Source organism: Nyctibius grandis, chromosome 6, assembly GCF_013368605.1.
Source record: "Nyctibius grandis isolate bNycGra1 chromosome 6, bNycGra1.pri, whole genome shotgun sequence".
Lineage (NCBI taxonomy): Eukaryota > Metazoa > Chordata > Aves > Nyctibiiformes > Nyctibiidae > Nyctibius > Nyctibius grandis.
The window spans coordinates 21,358,513-21,374,457 of record NC_090663.1 but is presented as its reverse complement, the minus strand read 5'-3'; the positions used below and the strand labels follow the sequence as shown (position 1 = coordinate 21,374,457).

General features: G+C 41.7%; 1 protein-coding gene across 2 annotated transcripts in view; it reads right to left on the bottom strand.

The window, feature by feature from the left end:
- The window catches only part of RBPJ (recombination signal binding protein for immunoglobulin kappa J region), a 62,380-nt gene extending 54,903 nt beyond the window's left edge, over window positions 1-7,477 (bottom strand). For both annotated transcript variants that reach the window (XM_068403570.1, XM_068403571.1), the window contains exon 1: window positions 7,447-7,477. In XM_068403570.1, coding sequence (XP_068259671.1) covers window positions 7,447-7,466 — 20 coding nt within the window. In that variant the 5' untranslated portion in view covers window positions 7,467-7,477. The remainder of the gene's footprint in view (window positions 1-7,446) is intronic.
- Between the last annotated feature and the right edge of the window lie 8,468 nt (window positions 7,478-15,945).

Genomic DNA, 15,945 nt, shown 5'->3' with positions numbered 1-15,945 from the left:
GTCTACACTTGTCCGTACTCATAAAGGGAAAATTATAAGTGTTCATTCTGCTGCTCAAATAACTATAAGTAATTAGATTAACAATCAAAAGACTGACTAGGACCCATTGCAATATATACCCTTGAATCTCACCTACCAGAAGCAGAAAAGTTAAATGAAGTAACAGGTGTAATCTCATGCAGAGCAGTCAAAAAATAAGCACTTGCCAATACAGCTTGTTGCCTATTACAACAAGTGTTCCGGATTTTGAATATACTGATTAAATAGCACTTCACACAAGTTAGTCAATGAAAAGTAGATAATTCTTGCTCCTGAATAAGAAACAAATGAGAAGTTATACCTTAACACAATCACCTTAATGTCTTCACATTTTCTAAATGAAGCAATGAAAACAACTTTATTTAAATAGTTACAGAAATATATACTTAAAACCAAAAAGAATGCTTTCAAGACTTATCTACATAAAAAGACTACTCAAAAAAGAGCTGCACAAACTTACTGAAGAAACATGCTATTGACTGAAATGTTCAGGTTGCTTTGGAAAGAATAAATCATGCCCCACCAGCATGTCATTCATCGCATAATCTGATTAATCAAAATAGTAAAACACTATAATGATTATATCTTATGATAAAATTTTACAGATCAGTCGAACTTTTCAAAAATTACAAAAAATATTAAATGGAACACAAAAATAGCATTTATCCTTGTAAAGTTATAGCCTCTGTCTACTGTAAGGATGTAAAACTGTGACCTCAATCAAGAGATGTCTCACACTGTACATACTGAAACCTCGACCTTCTTTCCTTTCTTGGTAAAAAAGTTTACCACTGCAAATATGTAGTTTATGCATTTATAAGCAAAAGAGCATGAAGATACATGGCCATATATCACTATCTGGCTAACTAAATTCCAGTTGAAGAGAATGAAGTATTTTTCAGAAAATTAAATTATTTTAAATAGTATACATAGGTTCTGAAAAGTGGCCTATGATGCCACATAGAAACAGGCAATGAAAGAGAGTTTCTTTAGGTTGTAAAGGGTACTTAACATTTTTTTTAAAAAGGTAGCAACCACAAAATATACACACACGAATTATGAGTAAAGAGCACCACAACATAAGTAGAACCCCAGGAAATGAGATGATGTCAAACTCTAAGTTTAGCACTTACTTTTCCAAGACTCAGTAAGAATATAATGATATGGAAATTGCTACTTTCTATTAATAATTTTCTCTTCAAAGAAATTTATCGGCTATTTCCTTTTCTGAGTTTTTACACTGGAAAGAGATAACCATAATTCCATATTATTTCCTTGCCTCATATAATCTTAATTATTAATTGTTGCAATTATGTTCAAGACAAGTATGAAAAGTGTACAATATTAGAACATTATAAGCATTTCCACATAAAAGTAAAGAAAGTTCAGTAAGATCAAGATTATAATTTTACACCTATAATTATAAACTTGCCTTGAAACACTATAGACTTAAAAGTCATATCCAGTTTTGTCAACAGAATTAAGATTTCATCTGACAATACAGCTAGTGACATTTACCTTTCCCTTCTTTACCTAAATACACAGGAAAATATACGCAACTCTTAAAAAAAAAAAAAATCCACTTAAAAGTGTACCTTCCCTGTGAATGCTCTTGGGAGGCAGTGATTCAGCACATTACAGTGCCATACAGGTCAGTTAACAATGTGCTTGCAATTAACATCCAAAGAATTTAGGGTGGCAAGTATTACAAACATAGAAAAGATGTCCTGAAACTTCAAAAGTCTGATGACATGATTTGCTCTTCAAATGTGAAACTAGTATTTTGCATAAACTACATTCTTCATTCCCAATAGAGATTGAAATGTATTTCATAAGATAGAACATTTGTTTGTATTGAATATGTATTTTACAAACCTAAAACTATAATTTCTCTCTTTAATTTTATCAAAAACCAAATATAGCGTCAAATACTTATGTACTGCACCTTAACTGTACTCTTCACCAAAAAAGAGTTACTAACTATAAAACCTTTTTTCAAAAATCTTTGCCCAGGAAAGCACCACAGGTCTTTTAGGAAGGCTTTGTAAATAGCTACAGGCTTCCTTACGTTCTTTTTGCCTTTTTTTTAAAATATAGAAATTGCTTAACTTCAAAATAATGAAAAACAACCCTAGAATGAATTATTACTGCAAAGTAGAAATTAGCAAGTCAGAGGAAAGAAACACTCTCTCTTTCACAAACCCATGATCATTTATGCATTTATAGTACAGAATAGCATACTTAAGAGAGAGTTATCTCTGCAAAGAGATATGGGAAAGGATATTGCCTTTTAACTAGCAGTGAAAAACGCACACATGTTATGCCTAATAAAACAGTCCACAGATTATTTCTGGAGAAATCAAACTATAAAAAGATTATTTTCAAAGTTTCTTTGGGCTTTATATCAACCAGAATAAGTCAGAAATGGCAAAGAGCTACTTAATACAATGAATAAACAATGAAAGCAAATAAAATCCAAATCAAGAGCTTAACTTCATAAAATTGCTCCTACTGAAACTACAAAAGGTTAAAAGAATATTTGCAAGCATCTCAGAAGACTCCTTCAAGAATACCGTGCTCACAAAGATTTCCCAATAGCCAGACTTAAGACACTGACGTGCTCCTTGATAATGATTTAAATGTTAGTCAGACAAAACCATCTACTCATTTGATTGTAAACGAGTTTTTCCCAACGTTTAACACTCATCATGTGCATATACACAATACAATAGCCGTAGTTATACGATTACTCAAATCTTAATAAGAACTATGTTTAAACCTCCAGTGAGAGTAAAAACTGTAGCCTGAAGATCTCATCCTTTAATTCTACTCCTATAGTCTATGTAATCCTGTTTCCACTCCTTGAGCTTCACTGAAACCATCCTCACTAACATCTCTTGCAGCCTAACCCTGTGATCAGGCTCAGAATCAATATGTAATTCTTATCTTCCTAGACCTGTCAATCACCCAAGACCACCAGCAACGCTTCTCTTCTGGAAATACTCTCCCTGGTTTCCTTGGCATTGTTGCTCTCATGATTCATCCCTCATCATTCTAGTTGTTCTTCCAGTGTATCCTCCTGAAGGAGCCTCCTCATTCACCTGTACTATTTTATGAATCATTCAATAGGTTTCTGTCTTGCATCCCTTTCCATTCTCCTTCACTTTATCCAGGGACAGGATTGAAACTCCCTGCCATTAATCAGAAGTATACTTTCTACTTCGTATCTACTGTGTTTGTTCAAGCTAACACCACAGCTTGCATCTCTCTCTCTCTGTACAGAGATGCCTCACTATCAGCTCAGTCTCAGGACAGACAAAACACAGGTCTTACTCTTTCTATCCCTGCTTCAGTCTCCTTTCCACCACTGCAAGTCACTGACTTTCAGGATTCTTAACTAAGCGTCAGCCCTCAAACCATGGTTCTCTATAGATCCTAGAAATAACCTGTTTTTGAGATCCTGGCAATGCCCACCACATCACTAAGCTATGCCTTTAGGAGCTTAAATTTTATTCTGTGACCACAGCAGTTCACATCTGAACTAGCGAAGCATCCTTCTTCATCTTTCAAAATCCAGAGCTGACCCTGTTCTATTTATTCTGAACATTCCTCTCCAGATAGCATTTTTAGCCTAAGGTTAGATCACACAAGTCTCCCCCCCTCCATCTCTTGAGCAGCATCCACTTCACTCTCTACTTCACGACCCTTACTGGTCAATGTCCTCATCCTAAAATTACTAATCAGGATGTAGATGAGGTTAAAGTTTTGATAAACTGTTATATTTTCATCACTGAACTTCTTTTCTGTTGCTGACAGGGTTGGGAGAACTCCACAAAGCAGTACCTTCTTCTTTCAAAAACCTCCTACAAGTTTTTCCATAGTTCTCACTAAAAACAAACAAAAGGACCAGATGGCTGGCACACCTAGACCACTACCCTAAAATTCACTGATGCCAAACATTCTCCTGTGTCATCACAGATCTGATGTGTCTTCCCTTACCCTTAATTTGTTAAGTATTCTGCATCAGGAAACACCTCTTAACCACAGAACTTTGGGATGACTAATTCACACACATAACTTAAACAGTCTTGATACTTAGAAAAGTGTTACTAAAACAATTTTCTAGTTTACAGTACCTACGGAAAACATCAGACCAGAGATAACGCCACTCAGTTATTTTTGTCTTTTTCAAGGCTTCTCAATCTGTTTGAAAAATAATCCAAATACTATCTTGTATACTGCTATTACAGAGGTTTTTGATGTTAATCAAGCACTCAAACCTGTATCTAGCATTTATCATTTTTATCTACCCTTTCTAAATTTTGTTCACTTGTTTGCTGGCTATGGAGAAGACACCATTCCATATTTTATGTCATTTTAAAATGACATAAAATTAAGTTCTTAGGATTAGAAATTCTCTCTGTCCTATGGTTGTATTAGGCCTAGCACAGCAATTGTCAATCTAATTGAGACCTACAGGCATTTTCATAGTATCAGTAATTATTTAAAGCAAAGTGTTTTGCACTCAAAACGCACTTCTTTAATTAAATAACATTTTCATTGATTTTGTCATCTTAAAATGATGAGTTTCCCTAAACCACTCACAAGCAAAACGAAGAATACTCCACAAAACCCCAAAATACTATCCTATTATCCCAGCCTTAAATTAGCCACTACATTTTAAATAATAGTTGAAATAGTTAATAATGAATTTTCAGTTACTTGCTTCATATTTCTGTGTACTTTCTCATTATATCTAGTTCTGCCACTGTGCAATTTAGGTTCAGTAATACTGTATATACAAGCAATTTTGATCAAAACATTTCTTGTGATGCAAGTAGCAGGAGCGTGCCACATGCTGCAAACAAGAAACAGGCAGTGTACTCTGACTGCCCCCCAAAATTACTGCAGTAAATTCCTACTATTCCATACCAACACAGCATAAACCTACGTACCGTAATTTAGGCTTAGGCATACAGCTTTCACAGGAAAAAACTGTGTTTTTACATTCAGCTTACACTGACTGCAGAAAAGCCATATGCTTCATCTCAAAGTTTGAGAATGTGTAAGAACTACAAGCTGCCCGTGAAAATACAGCACGGCATTTGGGTACTACACTCTTCAGTTCTAGCTTTTTAACTGCAAGCACTTTCTTCCTGTGCAAGTCAGCTTTTACAGATCAGTCTAGGAAGAAAAATGCCTTTACTGACTATTTTGGAAAAAAAAAAAAATCAGCTACCAGAGTATCATCAATTTTTAATCCTAATACATCCAGACAACTCAGCATCAGAGCCGTACTCGAAAAACAGGTCATGTAATAAAAAAAATCAGGCTCCTTAATGTAAACCAAAGTTAACAGACTTCATTTTACCAATGCTAAAAATATTTAACAGTAAGAAAACAACTATTTTTTCAGAGAACTAATTGACTTACAGGTTTTGAACAATAAATTTAGCATTAAAATCCTAAACTACACACATTTTTTTTCACTCTTTGTAAAATGCTGTTTTTCCTAAAGTTCAAATTATTTGATCATTTATTTTAAAAAAGAAATAATCTATAGTTGTTATTTTCAACATTTTAACAGATCTCCAAGCAGGATAAAAGTAACATCACAAACATGAGAACTCTTCTGACAAACCTGTAATAATCAATAAACAAAAGGAAATGAAGCCCAAATATTCAGATGAGTAAACTAACAGAATCATGAAAGAACTTAATTGCTAACTAGAGTGCAGACTAATACTTATAGCAAACTTTAAAAGCATTTGTTCCCTTCTTTCAACTCTAACCTCTAAAATAGTACACTCCAGGAACCATAACAAACAAGACCAGCTTCCCTAAAGAACGATTAATTGGGAAAACGTGTATGAGCCGCAGGATGCCTTTATCAGGAGAGAAATCAAGCAAAAGCTTCAATTTAGTTTCTGACAAACAAGAGTGAGGAATTGGAAACATTACTGCAGCCAAACAAAACAACAAAATACCATAATGCTACCTTCTCCATGAGAACAAAAGCATCAACCACCAACTCCACCCCACCCCCAAGCAGGCTGTTGCTCTCTAACCACAGAGCCAATGCTGTAGACAATGTAATCCCACAGGGAAGACAGAAGGTCACAGGCACACTGTGAAATCATAAAATAAGGCCCACGTTTTAGAAAGACACAGTAGTACTTTCACCAGTCAAGATTTCATTTGGAACAAACAGGTGGAGTACAGAAATGGCCTGTCCTTTTCTTGACTGTCCCTTCCCTCAACACCTAGAGGGAGGTCACACGTGCTCAGTATAGTCCAAAATTAAGGACGTGGCACCCACAATAAGCAGCAGAATTCCAAATGTGGTGAGGATGGCAATATGCAATGTAACACTGCAGGTGAGATTGCGTACTGTACACCAGCACTGGATCTGCTATTATTCATCAGCTGTAGGTGGCTAAGAGGGTGTCACTTATTACAGTGACACACGCTGCAGCTGGCTAGCCATGATTAAGGATTACCCAGTGCGGTTGAAAGGGATGGCAGCTATCGTTCATTGTGACCCAGCACGGCTTAGTGGGGTGGGGAGGCTGCTGCCCTGCGCTGCAACGCAATATCAGCAGGAAGGCAGCGAAGAAAACTCAACAAAGCCCCAAGAACAGTGCACGGGGAAGGGAGAAAGAGAACCGCAGTCCCCCGGCCTGAGGGAAGGGGTGTCCTGCTAGCAGGGCTGGAAAGCCTGACCGCGCTCGGCGCGACGGAGTGCACGAGAGTGACAGAGCCGCTCCGGTGCCCAGTCCGGGCCGGGGGCCTCCGGCCGGCCCCCGCCCTGCGAGGGGGGCCGAGGCAGAGCAGGAACACCGCGCTCAACTTCTAACCACAGCAGCAAAAGCCTTTGTCCGAGCGCTCCCGGTCTGTGACCGAGTAAGCCCGGGGGTCCCCCTCCTGCGGCAGGATGAGCTAGGGCGACAGAGAAGGGGGGAACGGCCTGAGCAAGCCCTGGGTCCCCTCCCCACTGGGTTCCGCTGCTCTCTAGGAAGCCCTCAGAGAGGGAGCCCCTCGGAGCAGCGGGGACGAGCACTGACCCTGCACGGAGTCCCGATCGGTGTGCCCGTGCCGGAGGGAAGGAGAGCAAAGGAAGCGCCCAGTGCTGCCGGGACCTCCTTGCCGCGGAGCCGCCGGAGAGCCCGGCCCTCGCCGCCCATCACCCGGGGCGCGGGGGGCTGCCTCCCGTGTGCCCACCCGGGGGGGATCTCAGCCCCCCGGGGTTTGCGTCTCGGGGCCTGCCCCCGGGCCGTCCGGAGGGCGGCCCTCACTTCCCCAGCGCGGCGGCAGAGGCGCCGGCGGGCGGGAACCGAGCAGCCGGTGTCCCGATACCCCTAGAAACAGGCGGCTCCCGGCGCGGCGCTGCGAACCCCCCGCACTCACCCTGTCACAACAGGCGCCATCTTCCACAAACTCTCGCCAAAACTCCTACTCTCGCGAGAGCGCCCCCCTCCCCGCGCCCGGAGCGCGCGTGCGCGGGCCCGTGAGACACGCGCGGGGCGGGGTCGGGGGGGGTGGCGCGTACCGCCCACTCAGCGCCCGGGCTCTCCCCTCAGACACAACAGCCCCGGCGTGGGAACTGCGCCGCTCTCGCGAGAGCGGGGCGCCGTCGGCCGGCGGGCAGAGCGGAGCGCGGGGCAGCTCTCGCGAGAGCAGAGCGGGCGACGGAGGAGGGGAACCGAGGGATTCCCTCTGCCCGCTCGCGCGTCCGGCGGGGAGGGGCGGACCGGCGCGGGGGGCGGTGGCGGTGGCGGTGGCGGCGGGGGAGAAACCCATTCGGGGCGAGGAGGGAGGGGAGAGGTGAAAGCCAGCGCGCGGGGACGGGGCGCTCGCCGGACCGGCCGGCAGCGACGGCGAGGGGAACTCGCGGCCGCCGCCTGCACCCCCCCGCCCCGGCGAGAAGCGCGTGTGGGGCCGCGCGCCTCGTGCTCTCCGTGGGCCCGGCACATGGCGCGGGCTGGCGGGCCGCCCCGCCGCCGCCTTCAGCCACAGGCCTTCGGCTGCCTTGTGGGGCCTGGTGCAGGCCCTGGCGTCGTGGGACGCCAGGAGGGACACAGGGCCTTCAGTCTGCGGTGGAGGAAGCGGGTGGGCATTGGGGTGTACTAGGAAGGCAGGCAAGTTTTTTTCCCCAGTATAAAATGAATGTTCTCTCAGGAGTTGAAACCGGAGCTTTTGTGGAAGTTTTTTCACTAACTGACACGCGTGCTCTGTCGGAATCACTTTAAATCTTATAAAAACAAACCCCAGTTGATAACTGTTGAGCAGCTTGGATTTCCTACCAGAGCTGTAAGTCAAAACTCACCAACTGGAGGTAACCTGTATCGTTGCTTTTGGTAGCTCTGTCAGGCAGAACAGACCAAATGCTTTATTGTTCCTATTTATTGAGTTTAAAAATTAATCGATAACAGAGCTCGGAAACCAGTGGGAAATGGAAAAGAAATTCTTTTCCAAATAGTGAATAAAAACTAACAATAGGAGGCTGGGATCCTGAGGCACAGCTATTAGAAAGATCTAATAGATTTCTTACATAGAAATATTACATCACTTTTTTTGAAAAATCATTTTAAAATGAAAAGCCTGATTTCATAATTTGTTGTTGTCTGCAACCAAAATGTATAAGATACATTTGTTTAGCAAACAAAAATTGTTGGGTCTTCCAAGACTCCAACCAATAAAGTGAACCTTGTGGTGACCTCTCAGATAGACTGCTGAACATAGGCATGGGAACAGAGGGTATCTGCAAAACGAAATTATCTGGATGCGCTCCAATGTTTTGACATAACAAAAAAAAAGAAGACCCTGATTTTGGATTAGTTTAACAACATTACTGTTTCAAGGTTGAGGGTCTGATCATCCATTAGAGGACCATGTTTGAAAATTAATCCTTTTACAGCAAGGATTCTGTCCTGTCTGTTCAACTTCCTCTATGTCTTTAGTATAACATGTAAATTTAACTTCAAGCACAAATGCAACATTGATTTAAGAGATCTGCTGAGATTCCAAAACCCACATCATTTTTATCACTTCACCTCCGTACCTCTGCTGTCTCCCAAATTAGGAAAAAAGAGAACATTTCAGTAATCCCATGAATATGATTTTGGATTTCTGTCCCATATACACTCTCCACTGCTAATACTAATTCAATGAGTAATGTTTCAGATGAGTAAATTAATGTTTTAAGAGATTGCTTGGTGACAAAGTTTTCTGTAATTCTACTCACTGTACCAACAGCTGTTGTTTATCATTAAGGGACTTTCCCCATCCTGATTTCCCCCTCCTCATTAGGTATGAAAGGACTTTGATTGGCTCCCTCATAGGCACAGTTCTCGGCAAAAGCACAATGCATACTGGAAATCCTCTGTATTGTTTGCAAAGAGCAATTCATAATCCCTTTGGAAATCTCTTCTAAAAACACCTCTCTTTTTTTCTTTTTTTTTTTTTTTTTCTCCCAAGGCTAAAGAATGATCTCAGCTTGTGCTAGCTCCATTCCATTAAGAATGGTTTCTGGATATTTGCCATGGACTCTCTCTAGATGGTCATTTTCTGGGGCCCCTCTTTTAGTGTGTTTTGAATCAAACTGGAAAATCTAAAAATATAGCACACAATAATCTGCAGTGTCTAGACTCGTTTAATATTTTACAAAGAAGGCATTTTGATTAATAGCCAGATTAATTGGATACTGGAGCAGGTTTATTATTTCGAAGAATTAATAATTACAGAAACTATTGTAGTCCTTTCCGTCACTGACAGAGGTACATTATAAAACAAATAACCATTGAATTTTTTTTTCCTTTTTGATTATAAACAATCTGTAGCGCAAAAGGCCAGGAATACTATTCAAATCAAAAACAATAGCCTGAAATTATGTGAGTAGCCAGTGGAAGGAACGATAATAAAACCACAGAGGGTTTTTTGATATTGTTCATGCACTGAATTTTCTTCTTGCTGCTAAAAGTTTGTATTTCACATAGTAGAGTGTGAGCAATTCCTGTTGAGTTTAGTGGAAACTGAAATCATCTAGTACCTCGGGGAACTAGGCCCTGCTTTCTGGTCTGGAATGAACGTAAATGCTTCCAGAGCCGGGGTAGAGAACCAAATCTAAATGCAAGGTTTGCACCATTTAAAATCTTGTGTTTGCTATGCAAATCAGTAGTTATTTAAGCCCTGCTGGGGCTGGTGGAAGGGTTCTGAACCAGGCGTGTCTCTCCAGAGGTGATTTGGAGAAGCAGAGCTTGGAGGCACCTTTGAAGGATGTGATTTCAGCAAGCACTGGGCTTCACTCTTCTTCCAAGCAGACACTCTGCCGGGTGACTCCAGCTGGGTGCTCAGAATCATTAGCTGCCTTCAAAAATGGAAGGTTATTAAAGAAGGAAATCCAGTTTACTCTCACTTATAAACTGGAGGACAGAACCACCTCCTACTTCTTTGGATTCACCGAGACGTGCAGATGTGGACAGAGCCAGGTCTGTGTGTCTGTGCTAAGTGGGACAGCAGTTTTATTTGGGAATTCATATGGTTCCCCCGTCCTCTCAGGATCTTACTTGGGGTGGAAAGAGGAGAAAAGGCAGGGAGCCTAGCAACAACCCACAGAGTCATTAGGGATCAGGCCCTCTATGTGGATGGAGAGGAGGTGTTCTGGCCCGGAGTTTTGTCTCACTGATGGAACTGAAGGAGCTTCCAGCCAGCAGCTCAAGCAGCCCAGCTCTGGAGCATAAGGGCAGACGGGAGCAGGGAGTGCTGGATGCAAGCTGTCATAACCAGGCTGAAGATTTCAACAGCTTGTTCAACCAGCCCAGACCAAACTTTCTCCAGCTCAGCCTTGGCTCTGGGCCTCCCCTAAGCTCATTCCTTTGGGCACAGCACTAGCTAACGTTGTCTGGCTTCTTGTTTGGCAACTGCCTCCCGCCTTGCTGGCTTGGAGAAGGATGAGAAGACAACAGATTGGCACCCATTCGTGTAGAAGCACCCCATGTCCCTTACGTGCTTAGCACAAGCATGTAAGAGACATGCAAGAGGACAAGAGTCCCCTTCTCAGTTGAGTCTGTCTTATAGTAAAATCCTAACTATAAAATCCAGTGACCTTAAAAAGCCCGGTAGGTCGTAGAACCACACAGTTATCTGAATCGTCATTATAAGCAGCAGGTTTATCTCGAGATGTTGTATCTATCTGGTGGTGTAAATCACACATTCTAGTAGTAGGTACTGTGATACAACCCTGCTGGAATTTTATAAGCACAGGATGTACAATGTGGTTTAACCGCGTGTCTAGGAAAGAAAACAAACAAGCAGTTGCCCACAGAACATATCTTACATCTGAACTTTGGTGCATATGCCAACAAAAGTTGTTGCTTGAGCTGCTAGCTGGACAGCTCGATGTCAGAAGTGCCTCTGCTGTTTGAAATGGATGCTATTGTTCAACGTAGCTCAGAGGATTTGCAGCATTGTCTTGAGGATGATAGGGAGAAAGGATAGGCTAGTTAGCAATCTGCAGGAGGAGCCTTGTTAAATAGTTTTCGCTTGTGTATCATAACCTCAGAGAGGACAGGAGCGCAAAGAAAAATCCGAACCTGCATCTTCATGCTGTTTGAGGTATAAGTGTGCCTTAGTATCGTGGTTCCCAAAAGCTACAGTCAGGCTTGGGCCTCACTCTGGTATTGCCTTGCAAACAAGTACAGTCCCTTCACAGAGCATTTTTATAATGTAAAGGCAAGATGCAAGAAGTGAGTATAGCAAACAATAGGAAGGAAGAGGGGGAGGGAAGATGAGGTTAACAGTAATAACATCATGTGGTTATGTAGGTTAACAGTGTGAACAGCTTGATGACTGACTTCTATAACCTCTTAATTTTAAATACTTTTCTAGAACACATTGTTAAGACACTTTGCATTGTATTAAATTTTGCTACTCACCCTACCTCAGAAAAGTATCTTCACTTATTTTCCATTAGGTGAAGTTTTTTTTCTGTTGGCGTGTAAACTATCCTGCATATCTCTTCTCCTTAGTTTTACTGGGCTCTTCAAAGAGTCCATCTCTGAACCTCTCTTACACAGCGCTCCTCCACTCATGCACGATGCCTGTCCACCAGTTAAGTGTGGCACCGGGTTATTCCCTTAGCCCTGCTCTCCAGACACAGCCCTCTTCTGCAGCGGTGCTGTCTGCAGCAGTGGCTGGAGCCATCAGCCTCCCCATCCTCAGGGTGCCCCTGCAGGTACCACCACACTTCAGTGAACCTGTGAATCAGCTGGAGAGTAGAACGTCCTGGAGGCTGGCAGAGCCTGCCCACCACGCACCAGGTACCTCCAGCCCCTGCACCCTGACATTCACAGCCACAGACACCGATAGAGTGGAGGTTCACTGGGCTCCACCTTGGTGCTGCCGGGAACACGGCTCCCACGCCGCCCTGACCTCGTGCCGTGGTTAGCGTGTGTACCCACCAAACCAGTTCTAAGATTAAACCGCAGTACACAGGATTATGAAGTCATTACTGACAGGGAGTATAGCAGGATAAACTGTGTCAGAATCTCCTCCACACTTCCAAAACTTGCTAGAGACGATGCAGCTCCTTTTCAGTCTGTTTGCTCCCTGTAGGATTGACTTTGAGCAGAGTACGCCAAAGGAAATTAGTTGCATCCCACTGAAATCAAGAGGACAGGAAAGACTGAACTAGTCGGTTAGACTGTGAATTACTACAAGTAATTAACAAAGCAAAAGGAAGATTTAAAGATTATGATACAGCTCCATATGTTTTACCGATTTTATTCATATATAAATACAAATTGAATTTGCAATGCTAGTTTTGAACCAATGTGAAAACAGATGTCTTTGTGCAGAAATCTATTTAACCAGAGCTGCTGTCGCAGTTCTGTTGTTTTCATGATGTATATTAGTTTACCATCTACACTGCCAGAGACGTGCTCACACTCAAGCCTGTAATTTGGTGACTGAGAGCAGATTTTTTCAGCTAGTCTGCTCTCCCATTCATGAGGCTCTTTGAGAGAATGTATGCTGACATGCTTCACCTTTACCTGCAAGTAAAATGTGTTTTTGGAAAAGCCTCCAAAGAATGAAAACTCGTTTGGTTCAACAAAACATGAGAGAAGCCCACGCTTTTAATTATACACATTTTTCTGCTGGATATAGTGCTTAAGGGAATTTCAGACTTAAGTATAACAAGGTACAAAAAAAAGAGCTCAGCAGCCTCCTCTAAAAGAAAACCACAAACTGCACATAACCCCTTGATAAAACTACCGCTAAAAACCTATTTGACATAACAAACCAGGCCATTTTTCTATGTACTAGGAAAGTCTAGGTCCCAGTCATAACCACATGCTATGTCGAATGGGAGGAAATATAGACAGAAATCCTTAACCTGTAATTCTGCATACAAATACATGCACACAGGAATTTTCCTAGTTATGGATAGAAAGAGGAGGTCGGAAATTAATTGCTTCATGAAAACTATAATGCTAGGTACCACGTAAATACTATTTGGAGAATTTAGTGACGGTTAAGCCTTGTGCTGGTCCTGTATGAAGAAGTTAAACTAATTTTGTGTTTAGTGGCTTACAGAGACTGTCCATGGCCTCAGGCTATGAAGATAATACTTGGTTTTGGGCTGTTTCTTTATTTAAAACGTTGAGGAAGTTATACATGCCTGAAACAGAAGATTTTTTTTAAATAGTCTAAAGGCATGGTCAAAGAACACATAATCCTAAAAAATAATTATCTTGTAATACTGCCATGTTGATAGCTATTTGATTTCTTTTGTCAAGAACAGTTTCACAAATTCTAGTTTTTGTGGACTTAGTCTAACTTTCATACCACTCTCATTTTGAACCCCCGCTGTTCTGTAGCCCATTTTCCATAATCCTCATCCTGAAAAAAGAAAGACTATTTCTGGCAGTAATTAATGAAAATAAATTCCATACAAATTGCCTGAGAATATTTCATTGCTCAGGTCCAGGGTGGCTGACACTTGTGAATAAAATAACCTTTTGAATTTTTTCCTTTTAGGGGATTACACATGACCTTTTAATGCTAAAGTTCATTAGTGCTTGGATATCATATTGATGAGCTGTTTATAAATGAATGGATGAACAGAGAAGTCATGACTAAGGTAATGAGCTCATAGCTGTTATGGAGGTAACTGATGACATGTCATGGATGCTAATTAATTGAAGAATTTCTGTATAATTTTACTTATTGTCAGTCTCCGTTCAGAATTCTCTCTTCTTTAAGCTTAAGCGGTGTTTCATTTTTAATGTTCCAGACAGCTGTATCTTTTTTTCTAGAAATCCAGAGATTTCTAGAAAATCCAGAGATCCAGAGCCATTCTTATTACTCATGGCTTCATTATCAGTTTGTTTTTCTGCTTGTTACTGGCGCTGACCTTGCCAAGAGCTAAGCACATGCATAATTTTACTCATGCGATTAGACTCATTAAAGCTAATGGGATTAATCAAGAAAGTAAAGCTACTTCTGTTTAAGTGTTTGTTGTTTGAGGTAGTGCAACTAGAAACAAGATCAAGGAAGTCTGTAAGGAATTCAGACTGAACAATAATTTTCATTAAAAGTCACATAAAGAGAAATTAAAACATTTTTCCCTTGACCCAACCCTGATGGGTGATGAACACAAGGTTGTTTCACACTGGAGGTGAACAGGGATTTTCTAACATTGTTTTTTCTTCAGATGATGGGGGCTTGTCAAAACTGAAGCTGGTCTCAGCAAACTTTATGAGGTCATTTCTCAAGTCTAGGATGAAATTTCTAAGTGAAAGATAATGAGAAATATGCATCTCAGCTAACAGCCCAGTGGCAGAGGCTGATTATAACCTGATAGCAATGTCACAATGCTGCGACATTGGAGACTTCAGGTCCCCCCATGAATATTTCTTTAATGTGGGGAGTTTGAGGGAGGCAAACCCAGGACAGGTTTCCCCTGGACAGAAAGAGGGAGGTTGCTCTGAATTAAACAACGGAAAGGTGCCTGCTGTCTCAGAGGACGTGGGTTTATAGGTTGAGGGTCTTTCATGTGAAATCCTCAAGAGGCATTGATGCCTGTATAGAGTGGGGAAAAAGTCTAAAGAAGTTCTGTGGAAAAAGAAATGCATTTCCTTGCCAGTACTCCTGCTCTACCTTTGTTCCTCATTTTGAGCGCTGCAAGTCTGCCTTTCTTTGACCTGCCCGCTGAAAGCCTTGCAGAAGCATTATAGCAGCCAGAAATATCACGTTTAGAGCGCAGCTGGTTTTCAGCCGCTTTCTTTGATAGCCATCTTGGCTGGGGCTGGGAGAGGAGGGGCAGGGAGCAGTTATTCCATCCATCCCAAGGAAGTTCCCTTCTGGACCGTCAGGATAATTTTATGGCCCTTGGTAATACAGGCCAAACATACAGTGGATGATTATTAACTCCAACACGCTATTATTTGTCATTTTTGACCTCTGATGAGATGCCCCGTATACAATGGATTATAAAAAATCTGGCCTCTCACTTACAAAAACAAATACCAACTGTTCCGCTATCATTCTGAAGCAATAAATCTCCCATGGCCTTGTTGAAAAACATCACTTGTGGACTTTCACCCATTTTATACCTTCCTTTCAAAATAAACACATATTTTGGTCCCTGATAAAAACAAATATAAATGACAATGAAAACGTACTAAAGCTACAGTAGAGGCTATTTGTAGTCTAAAAGTTAAAATATTCAGTTGATAGTGACTCTTGTACCCTGGCTTTTTCTGAGTAGAGGTTAAAAAAACAGCAAATCCACCACAACCAACTCTAATACTGGGGGTGGTGGATATCTTTAACTATTACTCACTTTTTTCTAGGAAAGCAACTGATCTATGCCCTAATGCACACAATTTTATTAACGTTGGAGAG